The 15,061-nt window shown below is 49.6% G+C and overlaps 4 protein-coding genes across 4 annotated transcripts in view; 2 read left to right on the top strand and 2 right to left on the bottom strand.

Moving 5' to 3' along the window:
- Positions 1-2,749, bottom strand: part of Z518_03536 (uncharacterized protein) — a gene marked incomplete at both ends in the record, with an annotated part of 5,251 nt that extends 2,502 nt beyond the window's left edge. Inside the window, 3 exons of the mRNA XM_013420561.1 lie at positions 9-1,680; positions 1,736-1,967; positions 2,017-2,749. Coding sequence (XP_013276015.1) covers positions 9-1,680; positions 1,736-1,967; positions 2,017-2,749 — 2,637 coding nt within the window. The remainder of the gene's footprint in view (positions 1-8; positions 1,681-1,735; positions 1,968-2,016) is intronic.
- Positions 2,750-11,810: 9,061 nt separating this feature from the next.
- On the top strand, positions 11,811-12,839 carry Z518_03535 (uncharacterized protein; the record flags this gene model as incomplete). The annotated part of the gene is made up of 1 exon (XM_013420560.1): positions 11,811-12,839. One exon carries the CDS (start codon positions 11,811-11,813, stop codon positions 12,837-12,839), a length of 1,029 nt encoding a protein of 342 aa, XP_013276014.1.
- A 98-nt stretch (positions 12,840-12,937) lies between these two features.
- On the bottom strand, positions 12,938-14,248 carry Z518_03534 (uncharacterized protein; the record flags this gene model as incomplete). The annotated part of the gene is made up of 6 exons (XM_013420559.1): positions 12,938-13,095; positions 13,152-13,279; positions 13,344-13,614; positions 13,686-13,837; positions 13,916-13,981; positions 14,046-14,248. 6 exons carry the CDS (start codon positions 14,246-14,248, stop codon positions 12,938-12,940), a joined length of 978 nt encoding a protein of 325 aa, XP_013276013.1.
- Positions 14,249-14,658: 410 nt separating this feature from the next.
- Positions 14,659-14,928, top strand: Z518_03533 (uncharacterized protein; the record flags this gene model as incomplete). Its single annotated transcript, XM_013420558.1, has 1 exon — positions 14,659-14,928. One exon carries the CDS (start codon positions 14,659-14,661, stop codon positions 14,926-14,928), a length of 270 nt encoding a protein of 89 aa, XP_013276012.1.
- Positions 14,929-15,061: the final 133 nt, after the last annotated feature.

Raw genomic sequence — 15,061 nt, 5'->3', positions numbered from 1 at the left:
CGTACTACCTCTTCTAGCAGTCTTACCGCCTCCTGCACCTGCCCATCCGCCTGATATGCTCCGGCTAGCTCGTGCTGCGATGCTAGTCGGTCGGGATTGTCCTCCGTCAGCGTCTGCCCTTGAATCCGCACCACCTCTTCCAGCAGTCGTACCGCCTCCTTCACGTGCCCATTAGCTCGATATGCGCCGGCCAGGGCGTGCTGCGACGCCAGTCGATCGGGATGATCCTCCTCTAGCGTCTGCTCACGAATCCGCACCACCTCTTCCAGCAGCTGCACCGCATCCTTGACCTGTCCATTCGCCTTATATGCTGCTGCTAACTCGTGCTGCGACGCCAGTCGATCGGGATGATTCTCCGCCAGTGTCTGCCCTCGAATCTGCACCACTTCCTCCAGCAGACGCACAGCATCTCGAACTTTGCCATAGTTCAAAGCGTTGCGGCCCATTAGCATATACAGTCGCACCCAGCGTGGATCGACAATGGACTTGTCAAGTCCAAGGTGAGTGCATAGCCGATCTAGCAGGGTGAACAGTGTCTTATCAGCTCTCATTTTATGCAGTAGCCATCCACATTCCACCAATATCGTCGCCACAGCCGCATGATTGGCCCTAAACATACACTCCATGTCCCACGATGTCGCCGCTTGAAGGTGAGATTGCAATTGCCTTGCCTGCACTCGCCACAGATCGTGCGCACTGCCAGAGAGCGCCACGACAGAGCCCATGGCGATCCAGGACTCGTGTTGCCGCTGCTGGTCTTGACGGTCCCGTGCCCACGCGTGCACTAATGGATGCATTGATACAGACACCTGGCCATCATCCACATGGGTTGACACGAGGGCCAGAGCCTTCAGTGTATAGACAGCCTCCAGGAGCCGAAATGAATCCCACGCGTCGGAATTTTTTTGCAGAAGTGACGGTAGACGAGACACGTGCCACTTTGTCAGTCGAAGACTATTCTCGTCGTCTGTCGTATCCGCCGGTAGTTCTCGCGCTCCCTTCCATGCCGCTTCACACAATGATAGCGGTAGTTGTTCCGGCGCGCACACGGCCAGGAGTAGCAGCAGCTCTAGTGCATCTTGCGACGACTCTGTCCCACTCGTCTGTAACATCTCGGCCGATGCCTCAAACGTCGTGTATACGTCCCAATACCGCGACCGAGCTTGCGACGGCCGGAAACTGAGAAGTCGCCCTCGGTGACGCTCGTAGACGCGGGGGTACTCTGCTAAGGTGCAGTGACCTCGTGTTACGTACGCCCCAGCCTGGATCAGGGCTAGAGGATGTGATTGGAGCATTGTGGCTACCATTCGCGCTTCATCTTCCTGGAGAGGACGTTGCTCACCAGTAACGCCGGCTGCTTTCAGTAAGAGTTCTGTCGCCTCATCGATTGGGAGATCTTCTAAAGCCACGAAACCAGCGGTGGCGTATTGCTGGCACTCGGCGTTCCGCGACGTCAACACTACTACTCCAGCTGAGCCAGGTGGGAAATAAGCCTGGTAGTCGATGTTGGGGTCATCAGCATTATCCAGAACCAACATCCACGGGTGTTGCAGGTTGGCAAGTCCCTGCAGGCCATTCTCCCACGTCGATACAGGCATCTGTAGTTGAGAGGCGATGTTGAGAAATCCATTCTCCGCAAGAGACAACGAGCTGACGTCGACCCAAAAGACGCCGTCGAGTCTGATAGAGTCAGTAAAGCTACTTCTGGACACGGTCGTGAAGAAAGATCACCTACGACGATCGGACGCGATGCGCCAGCTGTAAGCTGATCTCGCTTTTACCCTGTCCCCCTAGACCAGTAATGACGATGCGACACTGCTCTCGGCGCTGATCTGCGAATAACGCTGGCTGCACAGCATCGTAAACAGTCCTTTCTAGATAATGAAGAACGTCCTCCCGTCCGGTAAACAAGGTGTTTGACGAGCGAGGCACTATCCATCGCGCGTTTCCATGTTCCAAATTCACGTCTAGGTAAGTTAGCAATGTAAGTTATAAATAATAAAGGGACAAACTTACTTCTTAGAGACTTCTCAACTTCGTTCCGTAGCCGTACGAGCGCTAGCTCGTGTTCACCATATATCATAGGCATACTTACATTGAAAATTCCAAGGAGACAGTATGCCTGATCCTCCCTCTTCTTGGTATATCGATTAGCGGCCCATCGCATGCGCTCGTCTACACTGAATTGAGACAACGGCTCGCCGCGAAGTGCCGCGATTGGAATTCCCGTAATCTTATGGATCAGTTGTTCTAGCGTCCTCTTATCACCTAAGCGTTCCCCTTCGTACGAAAAGAACTCGACCGATGACGGCGCCAGAAGTTCTTGAAGCGTCCAGCCCCGTGTGAACCATCTGCTGTTGCGGAAGGCCCGCTCCCATGTCCGTTCCGTAGGGTCTTCCCCGTCGGGGATTGACACGTCGGCCAGATAGACATAGCACTTTACGGCATTGCGGTACCAGCGAAACATCGAGTTGATAGCTTCTGAGTATTCTATATTGTGCGTTTTATCGATGCAACAGGTGTCCACCCAGAAGTAATCGAGGTTGTCCTTCTTCGCTTGCTCGCCGCAGAACCGGATCTTCGCATAGCCAGCCTTGTTCTTAATCGATTTGTGTTTGAGGTCCTCGAAATCGACCTCGTCCTTTTCGTCTCCCCATGTATGCGAGAGGATCGCGTAGGGGGGAATACCGTCGCGAAGATCCTCGGTTAGGCTGAGTTCGCCCTGATCGTCGAATTTTAGAAGCCGCATGGTGTCGGGTGCACTCTGGCGGCACGTTGTGAGTATGTGTGCGGCCTAGATAAGTACACCGTGCCTCGTACGGCTCCAAAAGCTTGAGTGTTCGTTGTGACCCGCTAGTGGATGCCACTCTAGCAAACTAATCGGGCGAAGAGAGGCAGTCGTGGTGGTTGGAATGACGGCGAGGTAACGGCAAAGTTGGTTGCGAGGCGGGCGCCGTGGACGCTGGACAGTGATGGGCGACTCAACGCCGTGCCGCCTTTCAATGCTGGACCATAGTAAAGACTGACCCAGCGATTATACAGACGCATTATGAAGAATATCCGATCAGGCTGAACGTGTATGTTCAGACGGCGCAGTGGCCTGCATGCGGCAGCGTGGTGCCTATGCCGCAGGTAGGCACGAGGATGGGGGCTGAAATGTGTGGCGTCAACCCAACACCGCCTCTGCGATTGTGGCGTGGAGCAGACGGACTAAGTCAGGCTAATACAGCAAAGCACGAAACTGCCTTCAAATGACAGCCAATACAGCTGCAACTTGACGTGGGTGACCAATTTATTTAGTTGGTCCAATGCATAACAATACCGTAGCGGCACGGTTATTACGTCCGTGCCAAGGGATTTCGGCTGGTCCTCGGCTCTTGCCGGAGGCCCACGTTGACGTGTGCAGACCTTCTACGAGATCGGTAATGCACCACGGCACCCATCAGCGATAGAGTCAGTCTATTTCGGAGATTGTTCACGTGCAAGAGAAATAACCTGGTACTCTATGACTGCTGCCTACTATGCTGAGTAGGAGAGTATTATTCCGGCCGAGACGCCGGAAAAGAGCAGAGCCGAAATGGCACGGCTGATTTCCGCCCGTTATGGTCACATCAGTTTGGTAATTTTATACATTATGCAGATATATAAGTAACTCAACATCGGTGCTATAGGCTCCTTTCCTCTAACGAAGGATATTCGAATCTGTGTTAGATAGAGAGGTGCGGAAAATAAAAGTGGGTCCACATCCAGGGCATTTCATTGCATAGGGATGCACGTTATATGTCGCGTCATCGATGTTCAGCTGTACACAGCCATCATCGGCAGCACATCGTGAGAAATGAGGAACGGATGGACTGCAGGGGCCGAGATACGAACCAAGGAACAAAAGCTCTATCTCGTTCGTCATTGACCTCACTCGGCGAGGGTACCAGAAGTTCTTCAGAATGCTGACCAAATTAGATAGGGCTCCAGCAAAATGTGGCTGCATCTGAATGTTCCGGCTTTTATGGTCGTCGTGGTGTAACACCCATCACGCCACGAATTCCCAGCCACTGCAAAGGTGGCAGGAAGATGAACGGATCGAAGGTATAAGAAGAGCCTTCGAACCCTTAGATAGACAGACGGGTTTCAGTACATTACCATTCCACACCCTACCTTGTACGCTCGCAACGATTTATGATCCCTCTCCTCACACCCTCTATTAGTACTGTTGTTACAATCGCTGTGGCAAGTAACAGGATGGAACATTCGCCGACACAGCGACATGCGGGGCAAATCGTCTGACGAAGTACATTCAGCACAATTTGGAAAACGATTGGCCGAAGCCTGCGTCAAATAAGTTGAAGGTGCTCTGGGAAGTTTCCCAAGAAAAGACCCCTCTCCATATGGCTACACCCTCGTACGCGAGAAAACCTCGACGGGCGAGTTAGGATAAGTACGAGGACTACAGTAATGGAGAACCGTACGATCTTGGTGACATGCCTGCTGTTCGGTGGTGGTGTTAGAACGTTCGAGTGTTTAAAGCACTAGAAACGGAGTGGTATTACAGAAGAACATCCCGAGATAGTCAACTGCTAACCTATCGTTCGTGACAGGTCGACTCATTCTGCAACACTCACCCACTAGGCTGTATCACCATTGATAGGCAACAACGTTGACGAACACTGCGTGGATAGATATATATATAGATAGGCTCTATGTTACATTTTCGAACAAGAGAGTTATCATGCATAGGCTCCGCAACTGAAACACTGGTAAATGGTTTCTATAGACAACGGTATTCCTGATGGTTGCTCTGCGCGACGAGCAGATATTCTCACTTCTATAAAAGAGACGTCAGGAACGCAACAAGTAGATAGAGAACGGAGAGCATTCAAGACATCTGAAGTTGTACCTAGTTTGACAGTAGATTGTAGCTATGGAAAGGGGGAGATCCCCTCCATATTGGCCAGGGAATAGGGGCTCTTGGCACTAGACACCAGTAAGCTTCGGCTGTTTGACAGTAACCGAGCCTGAGCGGACAAGTCTCGATGTCGATATGATCCATGGATTGGATCCGATGGGTCGTGGTATTTCATCGGATCCAATCCGCGGACCACTTTCAAACTTCTCTCATTGAAAGAATGCTTTGCTCTCCTTCGGCTAGAGGGTGGAATTGAGCCTGTCCATATATCTATCTAACGAGTATAAGTCATCATTATTGCCTGTCAATGGTGATATAGTCTGGTGAGCGAATGTGGCAAAATAACCCGGTTAGTCGTGAATGATAGGCCATCAATTGTTCAACAGCCACCTAGACAAGCCCTACTGATCACACTCGAGATAACTCGTATGGAACGTTAACGGACGAGCCTCGATATCGAAATGGTCCATGGATTGGATCCGATGGGCCGTATCACGAGACCACATGCTGAGGATCGTATCTTGGCTCTCTTCATGCTACGTCTTGTACCTAGGACTCGATGCTAGCTAGAATACATTGCTTGAACTCTTGACGTCGAATACTCACAGGCCGTGGTATTTCATCGGATCCAGTCTGTGGACCACCTAGACAAAGCTCCACAGATCACATCCGAGATGACTCATATGGAGCGTCAACGGACGAGCCTCGATATCGACATAGTCCATAGATCGAATCCCATGATGTACCACTGCCATCGGATCCAATCCGTGGACCGTGTGGCCGGGTGGGGGCCGAGGGGCAGTGGTCTCGTTCCTTCGACGGCGTGTACGGCGCAGCCTCCTTAGCTTGATCGGATCCAGTCCATGGGATTTCTGAAAAGCACTGTATTTAACGGCAAACGAACGGGTCAAGGTGGCGGATTCCTCTGCAGGTAGCGCCATAGTATGACATCTAGCCACCGACAGGGTCCGGCTACTAACCGAACCGCCGTGCTTAGGGAGGAGTGTAGGGAGGCTGGGAGGACGAATATAAGGTACAAGAAAGGGACCACAGACCTTAGATAGAGGAAGTGAGGCTTCAGCACATTGCCGTGACGGCTCGGAGAAGCCGGCTTCGAGCGGACATTATTGACGCAGCGCAATGTACAGTATATCATCTTGGGAGAAAAGTGGAGCTATCCGAATATCAAAATAGATCCAAATCAAATCAAATCAAATCGATCCTTTTCGAGGCTCGATTTGATTTGATTTATTGTTTGCAGGCCTGGATGAGGATCTGTCCGTTGAACAAATAGTAGCCTATTGTTCATGGCAAACCAGACTATTCAGTAACATTCACCTCCTAGCGTGCAACACCATTGACAGGCAACAGTGCCAGCGTACACCTCGTAGATAGATATATAGATGGACTCTATCCCACACCCATTTAAAGAGATCAGAGCATTCAATACATCTCAAGTTACACCCAGTTTAACAATATCACTACACCACATCATCATCTCAGAACTCAGCTATCGTAGCTTTCACGCCGCCCAAGACTACCTGTGCACGTACTAGCATATAGAAATCCTCCCGAGGGAAAACTTGAATCCTAGGAGTATCCACCATCCCTCGAGCTCAAGCAACGGCCTACCTGATGGATGCACCAATAATTCTCTATAAAAGCGCAGCCGTTAGCTTCTAGCAACGAGTCTGTAGATGGTTCAATGCGTTTCAAACAATTACATTAATTCATCGATCCATTCCATCAATGTGGACAAGAGCTGATTGAATATTTTGGTGCTAATTGCTTGAATCGCCATCGAAGTCATTTTTTGGAATGATCTCCCTGCAAAGTACATTTAAGAAGACAATCTTTTCTAGAGACCACGTTACTACTGAATTGAAGCTACATAGATCGTCTTTTCTTGTAGGTGTTGATACTAAAAGAGTGTATAAGGGTCAGACAAGGTCACCCCCAACGCACAGTATCTACCTCGCGTATGCTGATATCCGAATAGTGTTTTAGAACCGAATCGTCCATTCCCCCAGTGCGTTCTAGAGACTCCGTAAAGCCTAGATGATCTTGGTGAAAGAAGCCCCTCTAGGCCCTGTAGGCGCATGTCAACGCCGTCGATCAATTCTTTATAACTTTGATGTTCGACTCGCTAGTTGTATGAGATCACCCTCATTTCTTCCGGCATCTCGTTCAAGAATAAAACGAGCCTGCAGCATTTGCAATATGGCCCTCACCAAACCCATAGCAATGACCTATCTGGAAGTTGGTGCCGCCTCCATCGACCCAGAAAGGGCCAGCTATTTTTTGAGTGGCGTCGCAGTAATATAGGGTATGAAATCTGGCTCTTGGTGATGCCCTCCGTAGGCTTTCACTCTATATGATTTAAAACCCGGCGAAGGCGTAGAGCAACTGTTATCCCATACGTTGATAGTCCTGAAGTCGCCCGAGCAGTCGGTAGATCCAAATACATCGATTACGTAAGACGATGCTGTTCCGGCAAGGCGGAGGCCTAGGATGGCAAGGCTCTTCAGGAGCAATCCTCGCATTTTGATGTCGTTGTATCAGTCTCGGACCGGAATGCCTTGTGTGGGAAATAGATATAAGGACAATTGAGAATTTCGAATATTCAAAAAGCCTAGATGTGAGATGGAGAGCGGCTCTGTATACTTTTTTTCTTTCACGGTGATTGCGTATCTTGCGTTTAGCGTTTCTCGTTAGCTTCTATGAATAGGCAGATCTCAGGTAAATTAATCCATCTCCCCGAGAAGAAGCTGCCAGACTGACGGCCTCATCAATAGTTGACCACTCTATTCGTTGATGGCTGCTCTCCAGCAAATTGTGTCTGAAACTTCATGGAGGACCAGAGGGACCCGCGTAAGACGACCCGCGGCAGAGATCTATAAATGGATATTCTAAGTAAGACGGAAGGATTTTCAGAGTAGTAGAGGCCGGATATGAATGACTAATTTATGGCTGGATATTAAGGTCTAGTATTCTTTGGAGTCTAGGACTGTTGTGATATGAGGCTCGATTAAATTGTATAGATTATGGAAATATTCCGGTGCTTGGTAATTAGATGGAAATCTTCCAGCAGAAGGATCTGGAGTATATGTATCTCTCCTCTCTATTCTTATAGAAGAAACATGCATCAACGGCGTGAAATTCAACAACAGGAAATGCACGATCCACTCTTAGCCCAGTAATATACCAAGAAACTCTGCCGTCCACTGACGATTCCTCGGTCGTTTTCTTCGCAGACTCAAACGACCTCAGGAGAGGCTTGACTAGCGGCCGGTGGCACTGGGTCCCAGGGAACGGACGCGATTCGTCTCGGTACACCAATGGCATACTACGAAGTACCCGGTCATGGCCGAATCCTAGCATGGGCCAGAGGATTCCGTGGTATCGCAAACACTTCCATTTACCTAACAGTGGGAACCTTCGGACTTGCCAAAAGACATTTTGGATTCATGGCTAGGCCTACAAATTTTTTTCCATACTTCTCTTCATGTATTTTCTCTTGACATATTGTGCAACATGGGGTCGGTCCTACTAGTCACGAGAGAAGAAGAAGAAGAGTATACACACTGGTCGTAGATACAAGAAGCATTCGGCGCCGTTATTCATGAGTGTTAGAGTGCCTTAGAGTGGAATCGTAATGATACGAAGGCGTAGGAGCTAGGCAATGGATCTAAATGATAGTAAGGCAATCCATGTAACATCGACTAATCGCTCTTTGAGAAGGCATCAAGGCAACATGCTTCTCGCAAGCGATTCGAAGGGCGCTAGCTTGCTGGCTTAGCATGTTTGTCCTAATGTCAGGGGGTACAATCCCTCACGACCGATCGGTGCTAGGAATTTCTTGGGTGAAAATCGATGAGTTAGGCGAAACAAGTGTATGATTTGGTTATGGGTGCCTCGCCGACACTTCGAATGGTTGATATCGGAACAGAATTGTTGTATTAAGTAGGCCAAGGGATATCTCGATATCTCGCTGTTTGAAACCGCAGGAATCTTTGAACTCTGCGATTGGCAGACAAATACACATCGAGATGGTCTCGGCTGACAAACATGCGAACAACTCTGTTATCATCAATCTTCTTATGTTCGCCTGCCGGGCGATAGGGTTGCCGTAGAGTGGACAACTGTGTTTGAGATCTTCAAAAATGGTGAGGCATCCCTGCTAACGGCAAGCTGGAGCGATTATTAGGGCTGCCATCTCAGAGTTTTGAGACCACTATCGGAGAACAACAAACGACTATACGTTCAAGAACGTGTTCTGCAACAGCATCGCGACAATGCTGAATCTCACTTCCCGTCCTCAAGGGCTGTTACTGGCTTTTGAAACTGGCCTTGCATCTAGCATCGACACATCTTGATCCTCCGACTATTCACGATGAGACTTCATAGATTCAAAATCAGGAATTTTCTACCCTGGTCCTCTCCAGCCCACTCTTTTCGATGAAGACCCGCATCCCATCACCGCGTATGTGAAGCGTCTTTTCCATCCATTGACCAGCCTTGAAACAGACTAGGGCCAGGTCCCCTCTTCCATAGTCCCTGAATAAGACTTTTCCACCTAGCTTGAGCAGGCAATGCACGTCGTCAACAGCTTGCTTCCATTATTGAGGGCTCTAGGCAGAAAAATGAAGATCATGATAACATTCACAATACCCTCATCCATTTGTTCTAGCGGCTATCACTTACATCTCCTCCATCCGCATTCTGCCTACTTTGCCGTTTGACCTTGTTCCGTATAGTATCTTCGCCCCTCGTAGCCTCAGCAGATCTCTTACTAGAATCAGCTGCTACAACCTCAGATTCAGAATTTTCGTCTACTTTCATAATTGGAAAGGTTGTGTTTCCTGCACCGGCACCAAACTTCAAAGCCACCCTCCTACCGACATCCTTTCTCGTGATCTTATGCTGTCAAACTGGGTGTAACTCGAGATGTCTTGAATGCTCTGTTCTCTATCTACTTGTCGAGGTATTGAGGCTTCTTTTATAGACGTGCGAATACTACGTCGTTACACAGAGCAACCATCAGTAACGTCGTCGCCTATGGAGACCTCTCACCAGTGTTTCAGCTGTGGAGCCTGTACACAATAGCCCTTTGTTCAACATATGCAAAATGGTGGATTCATGAGCCAGCTTGGTGGGGCCAGCGGGTTTCTCCAGGCGCGTGTTGGGCTCGGGAGGAAGTCAAATATAGCGGAAAAGCTGTCGGGGATGACACCGGGCGGGTTCGTCCTCTGCCGACTTCTTGGATTTTGGGCCCGTTCTTACGATCTCGGACGATTTTGGGTGTGGTCGATGTTGTATTCGGATTTGGTCGCCTCAAGCTGCCTTCCCTATAAAACGTTTGGGGCTGCAAGGGTGGCAGCATCAATTTACTAACATCCCCGCCCCGAGGGGGACCTATGGGAGAGCGGTTACAAGCCGTAGTAACGACATGATATGCGAGACCATTGGGTCGCTGCCATTTTTCCATACGAGGGCTTTAGGTACTAACAACAAAGATAAGTCTGTTTCCATATTTTCTGAATTCACTACCAAGGCGGGCTCGTTAGCGATCTATCTACAAAGGCCGCTGGCGGAGACTCTTTGATTGCCTGGGAGGGACCGCGATGTTATCATTTAACAACAGAAGTGATGTTTTGGGGTTGGCAACCATCAATCCTGAGCAATACGAACAATTGCGTCATTTGCCCGTCCCCGTTCCCATAACCGAGGATGTGCGGGAATACGGCCGTCTAAGAGGGGGAGAAGGGACGGCTTGGGCAACTCTAAGTGATTATGTGCACCGGATTCGCTGTGGTTGGTATTACGATTTTGGGAGAGCCTTTCACAGTGGGGGGTCTCTAATCTTGATCAGCAGATGCCCGTATTATTATTGTAATGAATGCCACAGATCTACAGAGCGATGCCATTATTTGATACAACGGGGGTTGGAAGAGGGACGGTGCGGGGCATTTCACTACCTGGGCTCAAATCGGCGGAATGGTGGGGGGTGGATCGACCGACAACTCGGCGGGTGGCGGGGGCAGTCGAATCAGTCTTGCAAGAGTGTGGTTGTCTTGGCATGGATCTTACTCACAGAAAATATCAATCAATCAACCTGGCATTATTGAACAGAGCTACGAAAGTATGCGCTGTCACCACCCCCTACCCCCGATGCAACCGCACCCCCGATACGGACCGAGAACTTTTGGGAATCAAAAGAACAAGCTCAAGGAGTCGTTCAGCTAAAAGAGCCGAGGTATCCAAATGTCGCCCTCCCCTGGAAGCACATGGTACCTTGCCTGTTGTGGCCTGAGCGGGTTGATTTTGCAGAAGACCATCGATGCTTGACAACGACTCGGTGAAATTTCGTAGGCTCACCTACCCAAGGCCTCGACTGGGATACCTCAACCTGCTCAACAGCGGAAAATCGTTCAGTCAAGCTTGTAGACGAAGTACTGCATATTACCGGCGGCTTTTTGGTCGCTATAAGTGGCGCTGTACACTTCGTATACGCTTCGAAACTACATAGTCAGACGGTTCCCCTTGACCCCTTCGAAATAGAAGAAGTCCTCCGTAAAATCACAGGGTTGCTGGATTCCGGCACGTAGTCGGCTGTCTCTGACCTTTCGGCGATAAGGTATGTGTTGATGTGCTACAATTATTCTACAGCGAGCATGATATAGATTTAATCGCGACGATCGTGTGCCTGGAAATATCTCGGGACAGCGACTCCTGATCGCGACTTCGGACCACAACCACTGACGCGGAGCATTAGGACCACTCGGCAACATCAATCTTGCTACACAAAACACGATTAACCTTAATAGACGCCGAATTCTTGGTGAGAAGAGTCAAATTCAATACCGTACAGGACTTGTTCGGAGCAAGCTTAAGTGCGTGATTCAACATGGATGAGCCTGCAAGACAAGTAATAGCTCTGATCGGGCTGGGCACCATTGGAATTTCCTTTGCAGCCCTGCACCTCAAGCATTCTGACGCCTTGCTCCGCGTGTACGACCCACGACCTGACCTCAAGCAACATGTTGCATCGATGCTTCCGGTATACCTTGAATCCACCGACCCTTCTCTGTCAGTGGATTCGTTGATCTCCGGCGGCCGGTTTGTACTCTGTTCTACTTTGGCCGAGGCGTGTACAGGAGCCTCGATTGTCCAAGAGCAAGGTCCTGAAAACCTGCAAGTGAAGGCGTCGACGTGGTCTGAAGTTTTGCGTCACGTATCCCCCACTGCTCATCTATGGAGTTCGACATCAGGAGTACCCGCTTCTCAACAAGTGCAGGAATTAAAGGACAAGACAAGACTTTTAGTTGTCCATCCTTTCAACCCACCGCACGTCATGCCCCTCGTAGAGATTGTGCCATCTCCGGAGACAGATCCAGGGGAAGTGCAATTTGCAAAGAGATATTTCGAGGCCTTGAAATCTGGTCACCGTCCTGTGGTGGTACGCAAAGAGGCCTCCGGCTTTGTCGCCAATCGTTTGGCTTTTATTCTATTCCGAGAGGCATGTTCTCTAGTCGCCGATGACATCGTCAGTGTCCAAGACTTGGACACCATTGTGGAGGCGAGCCTTGGACCACGTTGGGCCGTCGCAGGACCATTCAAGTCATACAGTTATGGTGGGGGGACCGGAGGGCTTCCTGCATTTCTCAGGAACCTTTCTGGGACCATGGAGGAGGTCTGGCAGAGTGCGGGCACGGTCAGTTTTGAACGGACAGAATTTGACCCCACAAACATCAAATCAGACGGGGCAACTGTTATCGACGACAACGACACACCACATGACCAGTCTGGTATATGGACGCACAAGGTCATTCAACAAACACTGGAAGGATATGGTTTTCCCGATTCGCGTATATTGGCGTCACGCGATGCTGCCCTCCGGCGGGTGCTACAGGCAGCAGAACCCCATAACGCCTGAGTTTGGAAAAGGTTCCCTTAACCTCTTAAAAATTTAGTTCTACGAGAACATCACTTCATCAAATGCCCATCCCCTCGACCCCATGTGATAGGAGATAGTTACTGGGCATTCTGAGTAGCGGCCGCCATGGTACGAATAGAAGCGACCAATGTAACCTTCTGAAGGCTACTCCATGGTTCATCCTCTAAATCGTCCATCTCCGCATCCCGATACCCGTATGGTGCCACAGAGCGGGGAAGTATCGCAAATGATCGACCTTGTGCAAATATATCAGCCAGCGACCATCAAGTTTGAGAATAAAGCCATGCATACCTTTGATAGTCTTGTCACAAGCAATCCGAAGGACCGCGGTCGCGCAGTCTTTGACCTCGGCAAACTCGACTCCTTTGGATACCAATCTCTCTATGACCTGAGGCTTTAAAATCGTCGTTTTGGTGTACCTACATCCTTCAATCAGCTTTGTCCTTTGTCTTCATTCCAATTGAAGATTTTGCAGCATCGTACCAAGGTGCAACGTAATTGACGCGAATGCCCTCTTGCCACGAGGTGCGTCTGGCGCTTCTTATGAGACCCCGGAGTCCGAATTTGGAGGCAGAATACCCTAGCCGATCCAGGAGTCCGGCAACGCTTCCCTTGAAGATGAAACATCTGTCCCAATCGGCCGCCTCTGGCCGGGCACGAAGATAGTGTTCGCCCAGTTTGAATGTGTATAATACCCCGATCATGTTGATCTGGATGATCGGGAGTGACGGTATTGTAGGTTCTGTGTTGGGGTCTTTCGGCGAGAACCAGTCAGAAAATGGCAGGCAACGGCAAAAAGCAAAGAAGATGCTGGATTTGCAATACCTTTGAGCATAGAAGTCTCATCTGGGCCAGTTATTCCAGCATTAGCAACCACAATGTCACAGCTCCTGGCAGGCGACCGCGCAACCGCCAGCTTGAACATGTTCAACTGATCATCCCAGGAGGTTGTGTCGCACTTGACGAACTGAACGCTGCTGCTCGATGAGAAAGGAATCAGCTTCCTTGATCACTCCATTTCCCCAGGAGTCCTTCGATGGGAGTCGTGCACCTACGATCCAAGTTCGGCTGCAAGACTCTTGCCTTTCTTCTCATCAATGTCACCAAAAGCCACGAACGCCCTGCACATACGAGATTTAGGATAAGTATACGAAAGAAGACAGCTATCAAGGCAAAACTTCTGACCCGGCAGCAGAGAATTCCCTAACATAAACTTCGCCGAAACCATTTGCGCCTATGTGGTATCTGCTGTCAAAGGGTGTTGTGTCCTCGTCCCCAAGCGTTTGCTCACCTCCTGTGATGACCACACTTTTCCCTCTCAATGTACCAGTTTCCGGCTTGATCGAGCAATCAACTGGCCCGTTGTTGGTATATAAAGGCAGAGGCATTACTTTTGACCGTCTGTTGAATTTTTGGTTTAGTTTACTGCTGAATTTTCCTCAATAGAACACAGCTGATTTCGATGAATAGCGCGATTATTCTGGCAGCGAAAATCACTATGATATTCAATTATCCGGAGCCCACCACTACACCCGAGCCGCGGAACGATTTCCAGACCCATCTCCTCAAATGAAGCCGCGGTTCCATCGGCGTTATCAAAGATGCAATGAGGCTCGGCCGTCAACGTCTAAATGTTGCTCACTTCCTTCGGCGATCTAGCACCACGTCAGACATCGGGCAAAGGCACTTTGCACAAAACAGTGTGGGTATGCTAGATATCATGTACGTTATAGGATGCTTCTCATGACTCTTTGGCATATGTGGCAGGCATCTCGAGCTTACATATTCGAATCCGATAATGGCAACACCATGTGGCTCCGCGTCGCTTCAGCCTGACCTAACCGCTAGTGCCTTGCCTAACGAAGTGCCGCACGAAAATGAGTGGTACAGACAAGACTTTGAGGGATATCAGATATCCGAAACCACTCTATATACAAGACGCCCAGTGAAACTCGTCTGCGTCGGCGCTGGTACTTCGGGCCTCCAGATTGCAAACAAAGCCGAAGTCATCTTCAAGGATGTCGAGGTGGTCATCTACGAAAAGAACGACGACTCGGGAGGGACATGACTGGAGAATCGGTACCCAGGGTGCACATGTGACATTCCAAGTCATAGTTAGTATGTTTTCTTTTCTTTTTCTTTCTTTCTTTTTTTTTTTTTTTTTTTTTGTGTGTGTGTTTTCATTTTGTCCTGAACTATCT

Source organism: Rhinocladiella mackenziei (genome assembly GCF_000835555.1).
Source record: "Rhinocladiella mackenziei CBS 650.93 unplaced genomic scaffold supercont1.2, whole genome shotgun sequence".
Lineage (NCBI taxonomy): Eukaryota > Fungi > Ascomycota > Eurotiomycetes > Chaetothyriales > Herpotrichiellaceae > Rhinocladiella > Rhinocladiella mackenziei.
Note: the sequence above shows the minus strand (reverse complement) of the source record. Positions and strands in the feature narration are given on the sequence as shown.